The sequence below is a fragment of the Macrotis lagotis genome, chromosome 1, assembly GCF_037893015.1.
Source record: "Macrotis lagotis isolate mMagLag1 chromosome 1, bilby.v1.9.chrom.fasta, whole genome shotgun sequence".
In the NCBI taxonomy this organism is placed as follows: Eukaryota; Metazoa; Chordata; class Mammalia; order Peramelemorphia; family Peramelidae; genus Macrotis; species Macrotis lagotis.
The window spans coordinates 264756267-264777270 of record NC_133658.1 but is presented as its reverse complement, the minus strand read 5'-3'; the positions used below and the strand labels follow the sequence as shown (position 1 = coordinate 264777270).

Here is a 21004-nt window from a genome sequence, read left to right as displayed (position 1 = left end):
AAATAGAGAGGGTGGTTGTTTTGGCTATTTCAGCTTGCTCCATTTAAGATGTATTTCATGAAGCTATTTCAATTTTTGGTGTCTTTCTTGGAAAAGAATAAAGGAATGGCAAACTGTGGATACAATAAAACAAATATAAGTTCTATATGCCCCTAACCTCTCCCCCTAGTACACATTTCCCAGAAATACCTCATCTCAGACTCTGGAAGAGATGACACCCTTAAAATTTTTAATGAAGCCATACTTGTGATACTTTGAGAGATAACCTAGGGGTCTTCCCCCTTAGAGATGAAAAGGGGTTTAGAAAGCACACGGTTACAACTCAGAACAAAATCCATGAACCTGAACTCTCCACACTCTGAAAGAACACCCAAGCAGTACTTCCACCTGTATTCACAGCTTGAACCAAATACTTAAGCAAAGACCCTGAAAGAAAAAGCCTTTTGGGTAAAATAAAGTCTAACAGATCCCCAATGAGATATCTGGCATTCTGATGTAATGATTTGAAACAAATTCAAATTCATTTTAAAAGGGCACCAACTTTTTGAAAATTCCTAAATGGATCTTTTTTTGCCATGTGATTGAGAACTAAAGAAAGATTAGAAAGTGAACGAACACATTAGGCACATGTAATAATTTTCTCCAAAGAACTTAATCTTTTAGTGCAAATATGATAGTGACTTGTGTAGAGTTTCTCCACTAGTTTCTTTGTGCAAAATGTTTATATGTTAATTTATTTTTAGTTAATAACATTGTCTCATAATTTAAGATTTCAAACATTTGTGTTTTGGCAGCAATTCTGTCTCCTTTCCTGTTAATATATGTGTCTCCTCTTGAGGCCCATACTAAATTTTTTATTTCATACCTCAAGAATATGCAGTCAATTGGCATAAAAGCTAGCTACAAAAAAGCGGGGATGAGAGAAATGGAATCAGAAAGAATAAAAAGACTGCAAAATTGATTAATTGGAATGGTCATGAATTAGAATGTTATAATTTCCAGTTTTTAATTAAATAAGCACATGATATATTGAATAGAAAGTTGATCACAGAATGAGAGAGAACTGGATTTAATTTTTGCCTCAGACACATATTAATTGTGTGACCATGGACTACTCACTCAGTCTCTCTCACTGCTCACAGATTACACTCTGAAAACATTAGATGCAGAGAAAGATTATGAACTACCTACTTAGGCAAACAGTTTCCTTATTATACCAATGAAATCACAATGAAACCTGATTAAAAAACAAAAATCAAATTCAAGTTAGCTCAGAAATCCACTATTGCTTCAACCATAGTACTGGAAAATCTTTATAAGTTATATTACTTCATGTCCTTTCTTTCTGTTTGTTTGTTTTTGCAAGGCAATGGGGTTAAGTGACTTGCCTAAGGTCACACAGCTAGGTAATTATTAAGTGTCAGAGGCTACATTTGAATTCAGGTCCTCTTGACTCCAGGGCCAGTGCTCTATCCACTGTACCACCTAGCCGCCCACCCATGTCCTTTCTTAATGAATCACAATCTTACCCAGGAACTTCCCTGACTACCTGGGCCACCTCTTTACTCTGTCATATCCCTCTATCATGCTAATCCCTCCTTCTCCCAATGTCCTCCATTTTGGGAAGGGGTCAGAATCTTTATTTCCCCTCCTGGCTCTGCTTTTAACTTTCTAGATTTTGACATCATTTCCTGACACTGGTACCATCCCCACCCTTCCTTTCAGCTCCTTTTGTATGTTGTCTTTCTCCATTAGAATCTAAATTTCTAGAACCAGGAAAATATTTTACAAAACTAACAGCAATATTGTAGGGATGATCAACTGTACTACTCTGATCAAGAACAAGATCCAAGACAATTCCAAAAGAGCCTACATGAAAAATGCTATTTGCCTCCAGAGAGAGAGAAGTAATGATCTCTGAGTGCCTATTGAAGTGTATTTTTACTCTATTTTTCTTTTTTGTGTATATGTGTGTTTTCTTCTGTGACATGACTAATGTGAAAATATGTTTTACATAACTTCACATGTATAATCAATATATTGCTTGCCTTCTCAAGAAGTAGGGAAGGAGTGGAAAGGAGGGGAAGAGTTTGGAATTTAAAACTTTTTAAATGAATATTAATTTTTACATGCAATTGGGATATATTAGCAGAAATAAAACATATTTTTAAAAATTAAAAAGAATGTAAACTACTTGAGGGCAGTGGCTATACCTTTTAACTTGTATTTGTAAATTCACCAGTTCACGTAGAACCTGGCATATACTAAGTGTTTAATAAATGACTGCTGCCTTTCTCATAGAATTTCTGTATTGAAAGGTAACTGAGAGGCCATTCCAATCAACCAATAAACATTTATTAAGCACCAAGTTCATCTTGTCCAAACCATACAAAACAAAAATTCCTTGTATAATATATTCTAAAAAAAGTATTCATCTGGATGTTTGAAACTTAAAGATTTCCAAGGAGAGGAATCCCTATACCTTTTAAGTCATCCTATTCAACTTCTGGATCATACTAATTAGTAGGAAGTCCTAGAATTGGGCTTTTCCCCTGAAGTCAAACCAAAATATGCCTCTTTGCAACTTTCACCCATTGCTTCTGGTTCTCCACAATTCTTGTTATTCAGTAGTTTCAAGCATGTCTAATTGTGATTCCATTTAGGGCTTTCTTGGTAGAGGTATTGGATTGGTTTGTCATTTCCTTCTCCAACTCACTTTACAGATGAGGAAACTGAGATAAATAAGGTTAAGGGACTTGCCCATGGTCACACACCTAATAAGAATCTGAGGCCAAATTTGAACTCCAGAAGAGGAATCTCTCTTAGTCCAGATCTGGTTCTCTGTGCACTATAGCACAACCTCTTTGCCCCACACCAGGACCAGGTAAAATGTCTTTTCCTATGTCTCTTCACACATGTCTTCTAGATTTTCCCTTTCCCATTCTCAGTATCACCACAACTCAGCATCCAATAAAGCTTTTGCATAATGATTCTCCCTTTTCCCCCTTTTTTTAGGGTTTTTTTGCAAGGCAATGGGGTTAAGTGACTTGCCCAAGGCCACACAGTGAGGTAATTATTAAGTGTCTGAGGCTGGATTTGAACTCAGGTACTCCTGACTCCAGGGCCAGTGCTCTATCCACTGCACCACCTAGCCACCCCTGTATAATGATTCTTAATAAAAATTCACATTATATGGTGCCAGAGATAGAAATATTTTAAGACATAGGGCTTGAATATGTGTTGATCTTAGGATGTATATACACATAAAATTGGAGTTTTGAATGAACAACTTAAAAATATTTATTTAGACTATATAATTAGTTCCATACTCAAGGAAGATCAATGAATTTATTATGTGAGCTATAATAATACTTAACATTTACATTAGAACATGCCTGATGCTGTATTAAGTGCTTTACAATTATTGTCTCCTTTGGGCCTCACAACAACCCTGGGAGATCTGGTCTGGTTATTGTCCTTTCTTCTCCAAGAGGACCAAAATGACATCACCATGTTGGGATCAAAGTACAATTTGATTTCAGAAGGCTCTACCAGGGGTTGGCACAAATAGTCCATATGAACATTTGAAGTGGAGAGGTCTCTAAATTTGGGCATCTCAAATGTTTCTTTTGAGCTACTGCAATAACATATTGCTCCTAGAGCACAATGCATTCTTTGATGTGGGCACATCATGTTGAGCTCTCCTGTACCAGTGTCCCCCGTGTCTCACAAACAATTCAAAAGTGTTTCAAAGAAATCTTGAAAGTGTCCCTGTATCATTTCTTCTGACCTCCATATGAATGTTTACCTTTTGTGAGTTCTCCATAAAACAGTATTTTAGGCAAATATATGCTTGACATTCAAATAATGTGACCAACCTATCTGAATTATAGTCTCTGTAGTAGAGTTTGTATACTTGGCAGCTCATCTCCAGAAAGGATCTAAGTGTCAGGTACCTTATCTTGCCAGATGATCTACAGAATCTTCCTGGGACAATTTAAATGGAAGCATGGCATTGGTATACTGCACAGATAGGCTCTGTAGCACAAAGTCTCTTCAGACATTCAGTTTGGTAGTCAGTCTAATACCTCCTTCTCCCTCACTTTCCTTTGGAGTCCAAATATTAAGCTAGTTCTGGAAATATGTGCATCAATTTCATCATCTATGTGTACAGTCCTGTAAAATATACTATCAAGGTAAGTGAAATTGCCCACCAAATTCAAAATTTTCCATTCTCAACTCTCCGATGTTTGTGCTAATTTTGTGCTATCAACACCAAGAAAGCAAGAGGTTCCCCACCAGCTAGTATCACACCATCCATTCATGGATTCTCAGTTATAGCAAATGGAGAAACTTTTCATGCTGAGTATAAGTTTACATAACTTGGCAGCATATTTTCCAGGAATACTGACTGCTGTTTGTCCTTCATTCTCGAAGAAGACAAAGACAACATGGAGTAATGCAAGCACATGAATTGGATTTGAATGAGGGGCTGTTGTGCCAAGTCATCATCCTCACTATCTTCTCCAGAGCCATCTGGGTCCAGTGGTCACATATGAATCAGGACATTTGGAGATCATGCTGGGTGCAAGGCAACCAGGGTTGATTTGCCCAAGGTATCACAGCTAGTCAAGTATCTGAGATTGGATTCAAACTCCCACCCTCCTGACTCCAAGTTCAGTGCTCCATTCACTGTGCCATCTAGCTATCCCTCCAGGGTCATACACCCTGAGAGTAAAGTACTGTTATTATCCTTGTTTGACAGATGAGGAAACTGGAGTAAAGATGTTAAATAACTGCCCCACAGTCACAGTTAGCAAATGTCTAGAGTCAAATTTGAACTTGGGTCTTTTGGACTCCAGATCTAGTGCTCTATTCACTGCACCACTTAACTGACTTATTTTTTTTATGATTTAGTCCATAGAGATGTGAACTTCATTTGCAGTGAGATAATAAAAATAGATGTGTGATTTCATTAGTATACTTAAAATCAGATGAGGAAACTCCCTCTACCAATGAGGACGAGCATCCTCTCTTCAACCTGTTATATGATGGAGGAGTCTAGAATGCTGACTTGTATAGAACCACTCATTAGCTATGTGATTTTTGGGTAAGTCACTTAACCCCTCTGGCCTTGTTTCTTTATTCATTAAATAAAGGCATTGTTTTAGATAATGGCAGTGAGGTAGTACAGTGGATAGAGCTCTGGATTTAGTCAGGAAGACCTAAATTCATAATCTGGGCTCCTACACTTGCTGTGTGATACTAGTCAAGTCATTTAGCCACTGTCTCTCAGTTTCTTCATCAGTAAAATGGGGCTAGTAATAACTGTGCTGTAAGGATCAAATGAAATAATATTTGTCAAAGTTCTTGACAAACCTTAAAACAATTAGAAATGCTAGTTATTAACAATGTGTAAGGTCTCCTGTACCCAAAAAACTGGAATTTTTTATTTGATATTTCTTTAAGAGTTTGTAAAACAAATGTTTCAAAAAGCAAAGAATCAAAATTTCAGCAAATAAATTATTATATAACTTTAATGTAATCTATCAAGAAATTTAACCTAAAACACTGTCTACTGACTACTTATGCATTCGAAAGGGCATTCCCTATAAACATGCCTTTATTTATGTCATTTTCTATACATGAAAAGCTTGTTTATTGATTGGTTGCTTAATTAGTGCACTCTCTCTCATGTCCTATTGAATTTCCATCTATTCTTTAAAGTCAAGCTCAAAGAATAACTTGTCAATGCAGTCTCTCCAGATGCCTCCCTCTCAATATGTTCTCCCCTATAATCTGAAAAATCACATTAGTTTGCAATTATCTAAGAAAATCAAATCCCAACATCAATTAAGGACCTATAGTACATAAACCATTGTGCTAGACCCTGGAGATACAAAATCAGAAACACAATGGTGAATGCAAAAGATATCCAGCATACAGTTGAAACTGTTTGAATGGAATTCAGAAAAAAAAAAAGATCAAAGAAGAATACATACCTGAAACCTGTATAAAGTTTGCAAGATAATTGGGACAAGTAAAAAGGAGGGCCCAGGACAGACCCATGAGGAACAAGCGCCCTGAGGGGACAAGAGACTAAAAGATGATCCAGCAATGAAGATAGAAAAGGGGCAGTCAGTCAGATATAAAGAGAATCAAGGAAAAGCAATATCCTAGAATCCAAAGGAGAGATAACCAGAAGGAGGGGATGGTCAGCATTACCAAAAGCTATAGAGAGGTTGAAGGGGTATGAATGCTGATAAAATTCCATGATATGAATCAGTTTAGATCATTGGTAACTTTGGAGATAGCAGTTGCAATCTATTGTAAGTCAGAAGGCAGGTTACCAGGATTAAGACTTAAGTGGTAAAGAGAATAAGACTATGTTTATAGATGACTCAAGTAGTTTGGCAAGGAACATGAAAAAACATAGAACATGATAGCTTTAGTGGGATGAGAGTGTTAAGTAAAGGTTATTGCTGTTTTTCTCAAAGATGGAGAGGACTGTATATGTTTGCAGCTAGAAGGAAAGGAACTAGTAGGTAAGGAGAAACTGAAAATAAGACAGAGGGAATTATCCAAGGGGCAAGCTCCTAATAAAGATAGAAAGGGAGGAAGCCTAAGGATGGGGCAAGTTCTTTAATAGTCTTAACAAAAAAAAGGGTCACTTCTTCAGAGTCTTGAAGAAAGAAAAGAATAAGAGACAGCATGGAAGGGTTTTGAGAGGTGAAATAAGAGAAGAGAAAGATATCATGAGAGGGTTATTTTTCCCAATAAAGCAGGGAGTAACTAAATTTGACACCTATAGCAATTTATGAATGGGAATATTAAAGACTATACTTAAAAGATGGAGTGAATCTCAAAGAGAAAAAAGATTTGAATTAAGAGCAAAGGAATAGTTTGAAATTGACAATGAGTATGTCAACTCTTTTCCTCTTGCCCAGTGTGTCAGAGAGTAAGTACCCTCTCAAAAGTACCAGACACTGAAAATGTCTGAGAATTGTGTGTCTTCGGGAGGATATCTGATAATCAGGGAAGAGAAAGTTGAAAAAAATGTGAGATAAAGAGATCTGATTGAAGACAAGAAGCCTATTAATCTGAAATTCCAGTGAACAGCAGACAGACAGGCTATGTATCTTGATGGAATAAGGCTAAGCTAAATAAGAATAATGATGGAATAGCAGAGGGAAAGGATTTTCTACTGAGCAGATGGTGACTTAACATAGAGATACAAGTACCACAAGGTGGTGGTTGCTCGGTCACAAGATTGGGGGAATCCTGTAATGACCAAGTCCAGATCCAGGCATGTCATGGTGACATCTGCTTCTATCACTTGTCATTTCAACCACTAGGGACCTGAGGATGGAGACTTTTGGTAGAGGAAGCAAGATCAGTTTAAGAAAAAATCCTGAACATGAAAGTGATTCTTCACTCCCAATCTCTGAATCCTAGGAAGTAGGTCTGGTACCATGAGGCTCAGCTTCTCTGATGAATCCATACAAGTTCCCTATGTAAGACATATTAGTCCTCACAAACCTTTCATTCTCTCCTTCCAGTTCAAAACAAGGGATCTGTGACCTCAGGAATGTAGGAGCTCTTATCCACACATTCTCATTTGGGTGACTCTGGCCCAAATACTCCCATAAACCTTCCATGGGGCATCCACCCACTGTACCCTTCCTCTAGGTCTTTTGACATTGTATGAATCCATGTGCCATAGCACATAAGACTGCCCATAAGTTATCTCTCACTATATCAGATCTACCATCATTTTGGCTCAGATACCCCTAGTTGATAGCTATTTTAACACTTCTTGTGTATGTTTTCTTCATCAGTAATATACTGCTATCTATATAGACTGCATTCATTTGACATTATTCTTGGGTAACTTACAATTTTGATTCTTCAGATTATGTAGTTTTCCATACTTCTTTTAATACTGTGTATTATAGTTAACTGTAGTTTTTGTTTTAACCCTATCAACTCTAAACTATCAGTTCTAAAGGAGCTAAATTTAGTTTTTTTCCTCTGCCTATCCTAATGCACCTCTGAACTAGAGGTGCTTAATACACTAAGTGCTTAATAAATGCTTACTGAAGAAATAACTGCCTTAATTTATGTCACAATTTTTGGCTTCTTGATAGCATTACATGATCTCTGGATATTAGCCTTATTTCTGGGTTCTTGGTTTTAATCAGAAAGAGACCAGAGACACAGGAGTTTTGTGTATAGGTTCAAAAGGATGTCACCTTACTGGAGAACTGATCAATCTTTCTCAAAGAGCAAACAAATTTTACTGGCCTCTAAAGCACATCAGCTTCCCTTGTACTTAAAAGATGCAAATCAATTCTTTTGACCTTTATTGATAACAGACTAAGAAGACTTTATAAGTGCCAGAATTGCTTCTTGTAAATGCCGTCCACATAGTTGGCAGAGATTTCTCCTCCCATCAGCATCAAGACTTGGATACACCAGTCTAGATATTGAAGGAGTGTTTGTCTTCTAGGGTTAAAACTAAAAAACAATTCACCTATTTATGACCTAAAATTGCAATAGGCTAATCCTGTGCTGATCAATCATAAATGATGCAGGATTTGCCTCTAGCATGCAGCTGGGAGACAGCTATGAACATGAGGCAGCTGTGCCTGCTGGAAACCAAGTTTCCAGATGTCTGAGAGTGAGACCTTTGCATTTGAGGAGCAAAGCTCAACAGGCTGTAAATAAGTAGGAGACTTGAGACCTGCTCTCTAAGCCGTTGGTGGTGCTGCCCAGTTCATTTGCTTGAAATCTAGAAGGATGGAAGTCCTTTCAAAGCAAAACTGATGGAAATAGTTTGTGACTCAACATGAAACCCTGAGTATGGTTTTCTTGGAGATCCAATTACATTCACTTTAAAAAAAAGCCCACAAAACATTCCCTTGGGTTTGGTAGATGTGTGGAGGTGGTGGTTCAGCATGGAATGTTAGTTAACAAAGAGCAAAGTTTGACTGAAGGAATTGGTCACCCCACACCACCCCCTCCCTTATCCCACACCCCATAACCTTCCCCTCCTCCACAGCCATCCTTTCGCCCTAGAGTCTAAGTAAGAAAATTCCACAGCTTAACAGGAGGTGGAGCTGATTACCCCAGAAATGTTTTACATTAGGAAGAAACAAAGGATGAATTTCCTTCTTAGATTAACTGACTTTTATTGGAAAGTCTGATTAGTTGGAAGAAAGGCTATCAATGCCCTTCAGTAAATGTCCTCGGCTTCAGACTATCTTTTTTTTCCATCCCTGCTCACTTCAAAGGAGATTTTTAAAAGGCAGGAAAATGGACTAAGATTGTGGGCATGTAAATTAAATTTAATCTTATCCCCCAAAAGCAAAGGAAATTCTATCAGCAAAAAACCCTTTTAAATTAAAATTCTTTTGTATCATTACCAAATCATATGAATTTTGTCAAATAAATATTAACCACAATAATGTTATATTTTTCTATTGTCGACAGTGCCCCCCTGTGGCTTCTAAGATCAGTTACACTTAAGAATTGTTTAAAATGCAGATCTAAATGGAAAGGCATGAACATAGGTAGGTGGGTGTGTGTCTGTATGTCTATGGCTGTGTTTTGTCTGTTTTTCTGTTTATGTGTCTGTGTGTCTTTGTGTGTCCATATGTCCCAGTAAGTGTGTGATGTTAAAAAATAAACCTCCCAAAGACATTTCATAAAAGAATAATTTTTGATCCTCTAAAGACTGTTAGGACACAAACACAAAATGGGGAAAAAATTGTTTAAGTGGGTCAACTAGCCAGCATTGATTAGTAAACAAATGCTTACTAATCACAAAGAATTCTTTACCATAATTCTGAGGTACTACAACCTTATCACACCGTTTCATTTTGATCTCCAATTTTATTTTATAAAAACCAAATAATTTAACAATATAAAGAATAAATTCCAACAATCTGCAAAAAATTCAATGGCTTCCCTGATTCTGAACAATCAACAGACTGCATGTAGTTAAACTACTGTATCTGCATATTTAACAATTGTGCTCCTTGAGGTTCCCACCACATAAACATGCTCTTTTTTCTAAGAGTTCAATAATGTGTTCAAATTTTCCAATACTCAATAAGGCCAGATATGCATGATGAATCAATGCAAAACTGGTCTGTAACTTAGAAAATATATCTTAGAAAGTTGTTTGAAACTCCTTAAGATTGAAAGGGCTTGTAGTAAAGGTCAGAGAGAATATGAACGCAGTTCTTTCTCACTTCAGACTCAGCACTCTAAACTATCTGATGCTGTTCCTAACAACTGCATTTTACACAGCTCCACAAATAATGTTGAACTATATGGTAGAAATCTCTGACACAAAGTTTTGAAAGGCTTGTCTCTATGCTTCTTGAGTTCTGACAGCAGTGAGAAATAGGTCTATGGTCAAAGTATTTTTTTTTTAAATTTTAGTGTCTCACTAAAACTATGGAGGGAAAGAACTGAATATACTAAAGATGACTGTTATATGTGCTGCAGAAGTACTGTAGGTTGAAACTAACCATTTCTTGTTCTGCTATACTCAGTTCTGCCAGAAGTCCATAATAGTGTCACAGTTTCTCTCACTATAAACGTCTGCTGCATTAGGAGAATCTCATGCAAAGTACAAGATTAAAAAATAATAAAAATAATGAATCATGGCTTCCTTCTAAGTAGTTGATGGGAATGCAAGTGATCACCTTTTGGAATTAGATTTCAAATAAGTATCATCTATTTAGTACCTAGGAAGAAAGCTGGTCAGAGAGTGGTCAGGGTTACACAATCACTTCAGTAGCAGCAGTATCCCTGATCATATCTATCAGGAATTTGAAAAGTTATGACAAAATATAAAACTGCTCTGCACTTTATCCAGAGTTCAAATGAGTTAAGTTATTCTCCTAGATTCATATTGAAAGTCACTAATAATGTTGAGTTTTCAACTCAAGGCTCTAGGCATGGTCTATGTTTTCCCCGATACTGTCTTCATTATCAGTAGCTGAAGACATTCTTACAAGACATTTTTTGGGTGTTGGGATAAGCCTGAGCTCCTGAAGCTTTTGTCAGAAGAATGGTGGGAGCAAATAGATCCCTCCAAGATGGAAAAAGTTTTGAGGGGGGTTCAATCTCAAATTGACTAACCCCAGGTGCTCATCATCACAAGGTTGGTCACCAAATAATGGTTTATTTATTTATTTATGGCCATAATCACCCATTTCAGTCAAATATATCTGAAAGAGATTTAATTTTTTTAATGACCAAAGCTCAGGTCCTGCAATAAAATATATGCTTATGACAGCAATGCAATACAAGTACATTCCACTTTAAGTGAACTGATATATATGAAAATCAAGATTTACAAAACCAGAAAAATCCAGATTTTAAAAATTCCAGTGGTTATTTTTACAAAAGAATGTTTTACAAAAAAGAATTCACCATAAAATTTAAATATTAAGCCCTCCCCCCCATACAGTGTTTTAAATAACTGGATTTACAAAAAAATCAGCTTAAACATAGTTTTTCAGAAATACATTGTACACAGTAAGATACACTTGCAAGAATGTTTCCAAATGGGCCACCTGTGTGCATTTTTACACAGCCCTTTCTCCTCCCCCCCCCCCAAAAGAGAAAACAAGTTTTTAAAGTGCAACCTGAAGTTTCAATTACAGGAACACATTATTGATACTTGTTTTCAAGGAATGAACTAAGAGGCAGCTAGAAAAATTGGCTAATGGAGCAATGACTTTTTACCTCTGGTCTGAAGTCATTACCATTTGGTGGCAAAATATTTGTATTTCTGGTCCAGTTACCTAAGTCTCAAGAGAAGCCAAGGTTAAAATAGGCGTCAAAAGGAACACTGATTCTCTTCCTATAGGAATGTCTTCAGGGAAAAGAGAATCTTCTTTTCTGGAGTACTTAATTCTGTAAAAAAGTCTTTTGTGTTGATTGAGTCATCAAAGATATCTATACTCTGGCATTTCTCAAGACCAATTCATGTTTGGGGAAAAAGTCAACTTCTAATTGTTCATGCTAAGGAAAGATTATATAGCAGATCATGTCCCAAACTGAGGACACAAAATAAGAAAACACAAAGGTCTCTGCCCTCAAGAAGCTTATATTTTAAAGAGGGAGACAATGTATATAAACCAGAACAGGAAATTATAAAGTAGATAGAAAGTAACTTAAGAAAGAATAACAATAGCAGCTGTGGGAAGGCTAGGTACAAGAAAGCCCTCCAGACAAGCAGGTGGTGGCTTGGCCAGATAATCCAAAAATCGTATTTGGTTTTGAAATGGTGGAGGATTAAAAATACATCAAGATAAATTTTGGAAATGCTGCAGGCAAGTATACAGAATGAAATACAACAGATGACCCACATGGCTGATTTGCTGATACACCATAGGGCCTCCAAGTAGAGGATTTATGAAATTATATGGATAAGAATCTCTCAGGAAAGGCGTAAAAGGTTTTCAATATGTAGTAATGGAGGGAATTATAAAGTGTAAATAGTTTCAGATCATTGGATCACAGATCTCTAACTGTAAGAGACCTTAAAGGTCATCTAGTTCAACCTCCTGATTTTACAGATGAGGAAACTGAAGCATATACAACTTAAACGATTTGCCCAAGGTCATATAAAAATAATCTATCAATTATGGTATTTTAGCTAGTACTGAATTTATTTGCCTTCCCTAAATATACATTAATTGGCATAGATAATCTGAGTAACAGAGAATGCTGGCATAGGTAACCCTAAAAGTAGATAATCCAAATGAAGATCATTAGAAATTAATCATACTTAACAAAAGCTAGGACCAATTGCAACACCACCATCAGATAAATGAGATTATTTCAAATTTTTGTCTTTCTTCTGGAGCAAAAGCTAACGAATGAACAATACTGCAAGAAAGCTAATCCAAAATATCCTATAATATAAATTTCAAAATTGTACAAAGCTCATACCAAAGACATGTATGAAATTATAACACAGCAGTGCAAACCTCTTTAAATTTTTCTATATCATTTAAGCCAGAGAAACTAAGAATACAGTAAATCCATGAGGCAGAGTGGCATATGCCTGTTATTTTGTTCGAGTCATTATGACTAGAAGTATTATTTTTGAAAAATCTGGTTCTAGTCTGATTTATAAATTACATAGATATTTAATTCATAGTCAAATTTGTAGTAAACTTCTCAAATAAAATAACTGAAATTTAAAATAGCATCAAATTCCACTTAATTTTATATTCTTCATGCTTCTGGAAGAAATCTAAAAGCTTTTCTCCTGGATTAACAGGGCACCAATTTCAGCTTTGGATATTGACAAAATATAAGCCTCTAACTGAAATTGTTTGGATCAAGATATGACAAAAATAGAATCATATAGTCATGTGATATTAGCCCCCCAAATCCCCCAAAATTTCATTGCAAAAACTACCCCAATTAATTTTTAGATGTCATTGTTCTCCAAGAACTGCAAAATCAAGGATTTTTAAAGTTCTCAACAGAAAAGGTACCAGTCACAGAAGCAGAACATGGTTGTATTATCTGAGCAGAAATGAACACTGACCATTTGTGCAACATTTAAAAATGATCATTATTTCATAATGTCATGTGTGTTTGATGTAAATTTATAAATTTATAACTCCCACTAAAAAGGCTAGATATCTTAATTCCATGATCTAGTATTTGCTTGCATTCCTTAATGGAGGATTGTGTTGTAGTAAAAAAAAGAACTTGATTTGGAATCAGAAGACCTGGGTTTGAATCCCTGCTGTTTCTCAGAATGTAACCCTAGATAGGTCATTCCATGTTTCTAGGCTTAAGTTTCCTTATCTGTAAAATGAAGAGGTTCAGATGATCTTAGATGATCTCTAAGGTTCTTTTCCAGATCTAAATCCATGATATGCATTTTACATGACTCAATTATCCCAAACCATATGCCTGTTCTTTAAACACATCTATTCTGAGGATAGTGTACCTTAAATTATTCCCTTCCAAAGAGACTATCACTGACAGAGGAAGGTTTCCCACCATTATTTTAAAAACTTCTTTGATACTTGTAAACAGTTATGGTGCTCTTCTAGGGAGCAAAGGATTGAGAAAACTCTAAAGAGAAAGGAAAGAGGAGAGTCTTAATGTAGCAGGGACTTGAGGTGCAGAAAATATTTACATGTTCTATGTTCTATTCAGAAACAATAACTTTATGTCTACCTTTGCTGAAGTAAAGTTGCCTTTAGTTCACACATAATCATAAAGTAGATTGTAGTAAGCCTTTTGCCATAACTTGGCCTCTAGCATCCAAGAAGGTTTTTTTCACCTAATCTTAAGGTGCATCATAAGAGAAAATCAGTTTTTCTGTCAACTTAGTAGAATTTATAATATAACCCTTCTGTCTTCTGGAGTCTCTACAATTCTATAACTAAGCGATCTTCATCATCACTACTGGTGTCACTGTATTCTACTCGAATTTGCTTCCTCATCCCTTCTAGGCTCCTCTTCTTGAGGGTTTTAGATGAAACACCAGAGATAGTTGAAGACCCTCCAGGATTAGCAGCAATGATGCTCTCTTTAACTGTGACCATTCTAGTTACTTGGTTCCCATTATCAGTTCCATCTATGCAGGTTCCATGCTTTTCCCCACAGCTATAATAGCTACTGGTAGAAAAGTATGTCCGGGGTCTCACTGTCACCTGATGTAAATTACTTGTACTAAATCCAGAAACTGGTGTCTCCAGATGAGTCTTCCCAGTTATGCCCACTAAAGTTGAACATGAAATTCTTGATCCAGATGAGGGTTTCTCTAGTAAAGGTGAACATGATTTACCTACTATGGTAGGTTCTCTATTTAGGATATTTTGTGACAGAGGCTCTGCTAGAGCTGAACCTTGGGCCTGAGACTCATCTTTGTGAATCCTCAGGGATTTGTGGTTTGATTTGTCCCCTAAAGGAATAGAAATGGCAGATCCAGATGTAACAGTATCGGGATGAGGAAATGTCCTCCTGGCATCCAAACAAGGGAAACCCAAAGGATCTAAGTAACTTTTTGAAGCTGAATCTATTGAACTGTGTTTCAATGTGCCTTGGGAATGAGTCAACAGCAATGCAGTACTGAGGCCACTGTCATATGCAAAAGGCTTAGCTTTAGCTGTGGCCAAGCCACGACATATTTGCAGAGATATTCCTGAAGTGATGGTAGTGTTCTGAAGAGAGGGATCACCACACTCATTAGCAGATGGAGGCAGATCCTGAAATAAATGAAGGAAAAATAATGATTTTAAAAATGCCAATCAGTGCAGAGTTCCAGTCAAAGAAATATAATACTAATAATGGTGGGTATAACACTGAATGAAATTCAATGCACCCAGAAAGCACTGGATAATTATTAATCAAGACAGTAATAATAACTAACAGTTACATGGTATTTTAATGTTTACAAAGCACTAAGTCAACTAATTGATATAATAAAGAAAATTGTTGACATCATTTTATATTTTCCATCTCATAAATTAAAGTACTCAAATATTCAATAAGCTCTGTCTTTCCCATTCGGAAATTATAGCACTTAGGCACCATCAATGATACATTTTACTGTGGACTTATTTTTATCTATATCAATAGTTCTTAAAGAGTCCTCTGGGAGCAAGGATAATCCTCCAAGCAACTTATGAGCTGCTATCTTGTAATATTTACTTTTCTAATGTGATCATCAAAAATTACCTATTTTCTGACATGAATGCAAAATGGACTGGGGATAGCAAAAGCAGTCCCATTATTTTTCATTAATTTTGGTGAAATTTTATAGCAGTAAGTGAAATAAGTGGTCTGCAGAGGTGTTGCTCCATCAAAATTATATCAAAGAGATTTCAAAACCACTTGATGTATGGCAGCCATTGGACAAACTCACTCTGAACTACTTACATCTACATACAGTTTGTCTGTTTCCTGGAAGCTTCTTGGATTTACACTGTGAGAAAAATCTCCTGAGTTATTTTTGCTGTTATCTTCACCCTTTGGATCATCCTCACAGCAAAGTGACAGTTCTGAGTTTGTATCAGATGACTTCCCTTGTAGACTTGGTCCTGAAAAAGAACAGATTTGTAGAGATATATGATGTTAATGCAAAGTCTCACATAGCAATTTCCTTGAATGATATTTATTCCCTCATGAAAATCTCTCATCTTACTCACTATTTTATACAATAACTACAGCAATTCATACTAAATCAGTTCCAGAGCACCTACTCCAAAAAAAGTTTGAAATAATCAAGAATGATTTTATTCAGTTTTAGAGTACAAAAGGTTGTTAGTTTACCTTCTCCCTCCCCCATTTAATTTTCTAATAATATTTTCTTAGGTTAATATCAGGTTAAGGAGGGTTCATGGAGAGATAGAATGTGGAGATATATATGGCCATTAACACTTTTTAAAATGTATTTATTTAAGGCAATGGGGTTATTGCCCAAGGTCATACTGCTAGGCAATTATTAAGTATCTGAATTCAGATTTGAACTCAGGTCCTCTTGACTCTAGGTCCAGGGCTCTATCCATTAGCCACCTAACTGCTCCCATTAATACTTTTTTAAGAAATCAAATGCAGCTACTCATTGGGTTCCAGTAACCAGGGTTTCCCCTTAGGTGACTTAGTGGGTTGGGACTCTAGTGGGAAAGAGGACTCTCTTCAGAGAAATCATTCTACTTTGTTAACCTATGAAATAGAATGGGCAGACCACTCTGGTTTGCTTCTTCCCTTTTTTTCCTTTATTAACAGTGGGATGGGGGGGGTCAAGATGGCTTGGTGGTATGAAGGCAAGAATTCCCAGAAACTTTCCTCTAAAATACTCCAAATGCCTTAAAATTATGACTCTAACCAAATTCTAGAGTGGTGGAACCCATAGAAAGTCCAAGTGAAGTAATTTTCTGACCCAAGACTACTTGGAAGATTTGTGGGAAGGGTTTGTTCCATTGGATCTGGAAGGAGCCACAGTACAGCCCAGACCATGCAGCACTGGAGTGAACAAGCTCCAGCCTTCCAGGAACAGCCCACAAGGTACCTGGGTCCCTGGGGGTGGCTGGGTTCATGGCAGCTGGAGTGGCTTCCTGAGCTGTCAGTCCAAGGACCATCAAGGAGCACTTGGAAGGTTGACAGTAAAACTTTGCCACACCAGAGTGAGTGAAGACCCTAGGTCAGCCCTGGGAACCAGAAGTGGGACTGTGAAGTCAGCCAGCAGTTATTTCCAGAGTGCTCAGCCCACAGGTAAGGACTGAAGTACATTTTTTTCTTTTTCTCTCACTATTTTTCTTGAGGTTTCTCTATCCTAGTGGGGGGAAGGGGGATTATAATTACCTTTATAAGACTATTGTAGTAACGTGAAACTAATTTAATTAAGAAATCTTATTTTGACTTGATGAAATGGTACAAATAAAGAATAGCTGGTATGCTTGAAGACTGAATCAAATAATAAATCTAAATAACTTTAAACAAAAACAAAATAAACAAAAAAACAGAGCAGTGCTCTACTCTTGGGGAGGTGGAAGCAAGTCTGACCACACTCAAAGTCACATCTACCTAGGAAATATTCATTACTGCCATAGAGCAAAAAGAAATGGGAGCTAAAAAGGTTGACCCACAGTTTTCTCACCCATTCTGTCACAGAATTGAGTGCTTGATAGTAGACTTCCCCAGATGAAGAGATAGCGACAGTTAGGGCAATTGAGTTTCTGTAGAAGCCAAGATGCTTGCCTGTGTGGTCCGGGATCTGGGAATGATGTCTATGGATAATGTTCCTGAACCTGGACCTCCAGGGTAGAGAAGGGAAATTCCCTAAACAACAAGAAGTTAAAATCTAGCAAAGAAGGGAAATCTCTTAGGCAGTATCAACTTTGGTGGTTGTCTCAAAAGTAAACCCAAATTTGAGTCTAGGAAATCAGATATTATTATAATTCTGACATGTGAGTTCATGGACGAAACTTTCTAGAAAGAAAAAAGTTTTCCTCTTTAAAAATGAACAGAATTGCCCCTGTGGCACCATGGCAGAGGAGCAGTGATGGTTGAAATTCACCACAAAAAGAGAAGCAAAGCATCTGGACCTTGTCACTTCTCACAGTTAAATTCAAGTATGCAAACAGTGGTGGCCCAATGGAGTTACTAATTTAATAGTTTTAGAGCATGGTTGTCTTCTACAGAGAACAAGGGAGACTACAAATCTTAGGGTAAAATTACATAAGCTAAGATTTAACTGAAATATCTGGGTGTTGACCTGATGGTTAACTCTTGAATTTCCATCTAGGAAGAACTAGTATGGGACTCTTTTGTTTAATAAATCTGTTTATGATCTCCTGTGGATTTTTGTGATTACTGTATTTTGTGTGGAATGAAAAAAAAGTTCTTTAAGTCATTTTTTATTTGTTATCCTGAATACTTATACAGAACTATAGGATTCAATTATATTTCTGAAAATCTAAACACAAGTACATTTGAAGATGTTCCTGTAGTAAACTCAAGTTGGGGCATGAAAAAGAAAATAAGAAAATTATTTTCTTGGGTCAGACTCAAGAGCAAATCTGTAAGATGTCCTATACCATTTCCTGACTCCTTACCTGATGGGGCAGAGGACAAACTTAGAAACCTGCAAAAGAGAGCACGTAATTCAATTCTTCTAGATTATTCTGGGGGGAGGTACAATTACAAGCTCAGTATATGTCAACAACATGATGTGACACCCAAAGAAGCTAATGCATTGTTGGAATACATTAGATAAAGACATAGCTTCTAGAAGCAGAGTGACAGTCTAAAAGAAAATATCCAAGATGGTGAAGGGATTTAATTCATTATCACATAAGGATCAATTAAAAGAGTAGGACATTTTTAGCCTGGGAAAAAAAGGGAGGACAGAAGAAGGGAGAGAGGGAGGGAGGGAGAGAGGAAGAAAGGAAAGGGAAAGGGAAAGGGAAAGGGAAAGGGAAAGGGAAAGGGAAAGGGAAAGGGAAAGGGAAAGGGAAAGGGAAAGGGAAAGGGAAAGGGAAAGGGAAAGGGAAAGGGAAAGGGAAAGGGAAAGGGAAAGGGAAAGGAAAGGAAAGGAAAGGAAAGGAAAGGAAAGGAAAGGAAAGGAAAAGGAAAGGAAAGGAAAGGAAAGGAAAGGAAAGGAAAGGAAAGGAAAGGAAAGGAAAGGAAAGGAAGGGAAGGAGGGAGAAAGACTGAGAGGGAGGGAGGAAGGGAGGAAGGAAACATGTTACATGTACCTAATATGCCAGACATTGTACTAAGCACTTTAAAAAATATTATTTCATTTTCACCTCACAACAACTCTGAGATGTAGGTTAGCAGATTAGGAAACAGGCAAAGATGAAATGACTTATTCAAGTTCTTACAGTTAATAAATCTCTGAGTCCAAAATTGCACCACAGTCTTCCTGACTCCGGGCCAAGAGCTCTGTGCATAATAATTAATGAGAACTACCCCAAATAGAATGGGCTTCCTGGAAAGGAAGCAGGTTCTCCCTTCTCTGAGGTCTTCAAATAGAGGTTAGATATTAGCCACTTGTTAACAATGCTATAATGGGAATTCCTTTGATGTATAGGTTAGATTAAATGGTTGCTGAGGTCCCTTCTTCTGACTCTCAAAACCTGTGATTTACTGATCATTTATATAAATGAATAGTACAGGGTTCACTGTGGATTCACTAATTCGAGTATTTGGCATAGTGGCTGGCACTTAACAAATGTTTACTAGTTAATTATGTTTTAGCATATACCATATAACATCAAACATATACAGAGAAATCTGTGATGCCTAATTCTCTTTAAGATAAAATTATCAATTTTATGAAATGATTATTATTAAATCATAGCTATTTGAAATTGGGTGATCTGATTCACTTCCATACTTTTGCCCAATAAAGGAAAATTCAATTCATTTTGACATTTCAAATTCTATGAGATAATTTAGATGAGTTACAATTAAGTTTATTTTTATATTTTCAACAAAGTTTTGTTTCCAATTAGATGCAGAGATAGTTTTTAGTACTCATCATTTTGCAAGCATTTGAATTCCATATTTTCCTATTTTGGCTAAAATCCATAGGTATGAGGTACTATCTCAGAGTTGTTTTAATTTGTATTTTTCTAATAAATAATGATTTAAACCATTTTTCATATGATTATAGATAGCATTAATTTTTACATCTGAAAACTGCCTGTTCATATGTATTGATTAGTTATCAATTGAGGAATGATTGTATTCTTATAAATTTGACTCAGTTCTCTCTATATATGGAGTATTTTATTTCCTCTTCTGTTATCTGGGCAGTTTATATTTTTGCAACTATTCATCCAACTCACCTATATTATCAGATTTGTTGATATAAATTGGGCAAGATAGTTCCATATTATTTCTTTGATTTCTTGCTCATTGACAGTGAAATACCCTTTTCATTTTTGATACTAGCGATTTGTTTTTCATCTTTTTTAATCAGATCATCTAAAGTTTGTCTATTTTATTGATTCTTTTCATTATCCATCTCTGAGTTTTATTTATTGGCTCAATAGCTTTCTTACTTTTAATTTTATTAATTTCTCTTTAATTTTCAGAATTTCTTTTTTTTATTTTTTTTTTGCAAGGCAAATGGGGTTAAGTGGCTTGCCCAAGGCCACACAGCTAGGTAATTATTAAGTGTCTGAGACTGGATTTGAACCCAGGTACTCCTGACTCCAAGGCTGGTGCTTTATCCACTACACCACCTAGCTGCCCTGATTTTCAGAATTTCTAACAGCATTTAATTGGGGGAGGGGTTATGTCCTCAGAGATTCATCATATCTCACTTTTCTAAAATTCTATTCATCTTCTTAATGTTCTTATTTGTGATTAGATTTATCTAATTCTGAGAGGTTGAGGTTCCCTACTAAAATAGTTTTGCTATCTGTCTTCCTAGATATCACTTAGCTTCTCTTTTAAGAATTTGAATGATATACCACTTGGTGCATAAATGTTTAAT

General features: G+C 36.4%; 1 protein-coding gene across 2 annotated transcripts in view; it reads right to left on the bottom strand.

Annotated features, from left to right (window-relative positions):
• Positions 1-9479: 9479 nt before the first annotated feature.
• The window catches only part of ZNF831 (zinc finger protein 831), a 110162-nt gene continuing 98637 nt past the window's right edge, over positions 9480-21004 (bottom strand). For both annotated transcript variants that reach the window (XM_074210370.1, XM_074210369.1), the window contains exons 5-6: positions 15934-16094; positions 9480-15260 (exon numbers count right to left, since the gene is read on the bottom strand). In XM_074210370.1, the coding sequence (XP_074066471.1) occupies positions 14421-15260; positions 15934-16094 (1001 nt within the window). In that variant the 3' untranslated portion in view covers positions 9480-14420. The remainder of the gene's footprint in view (positions 15261-15933; positions 16095-21004) is intronic.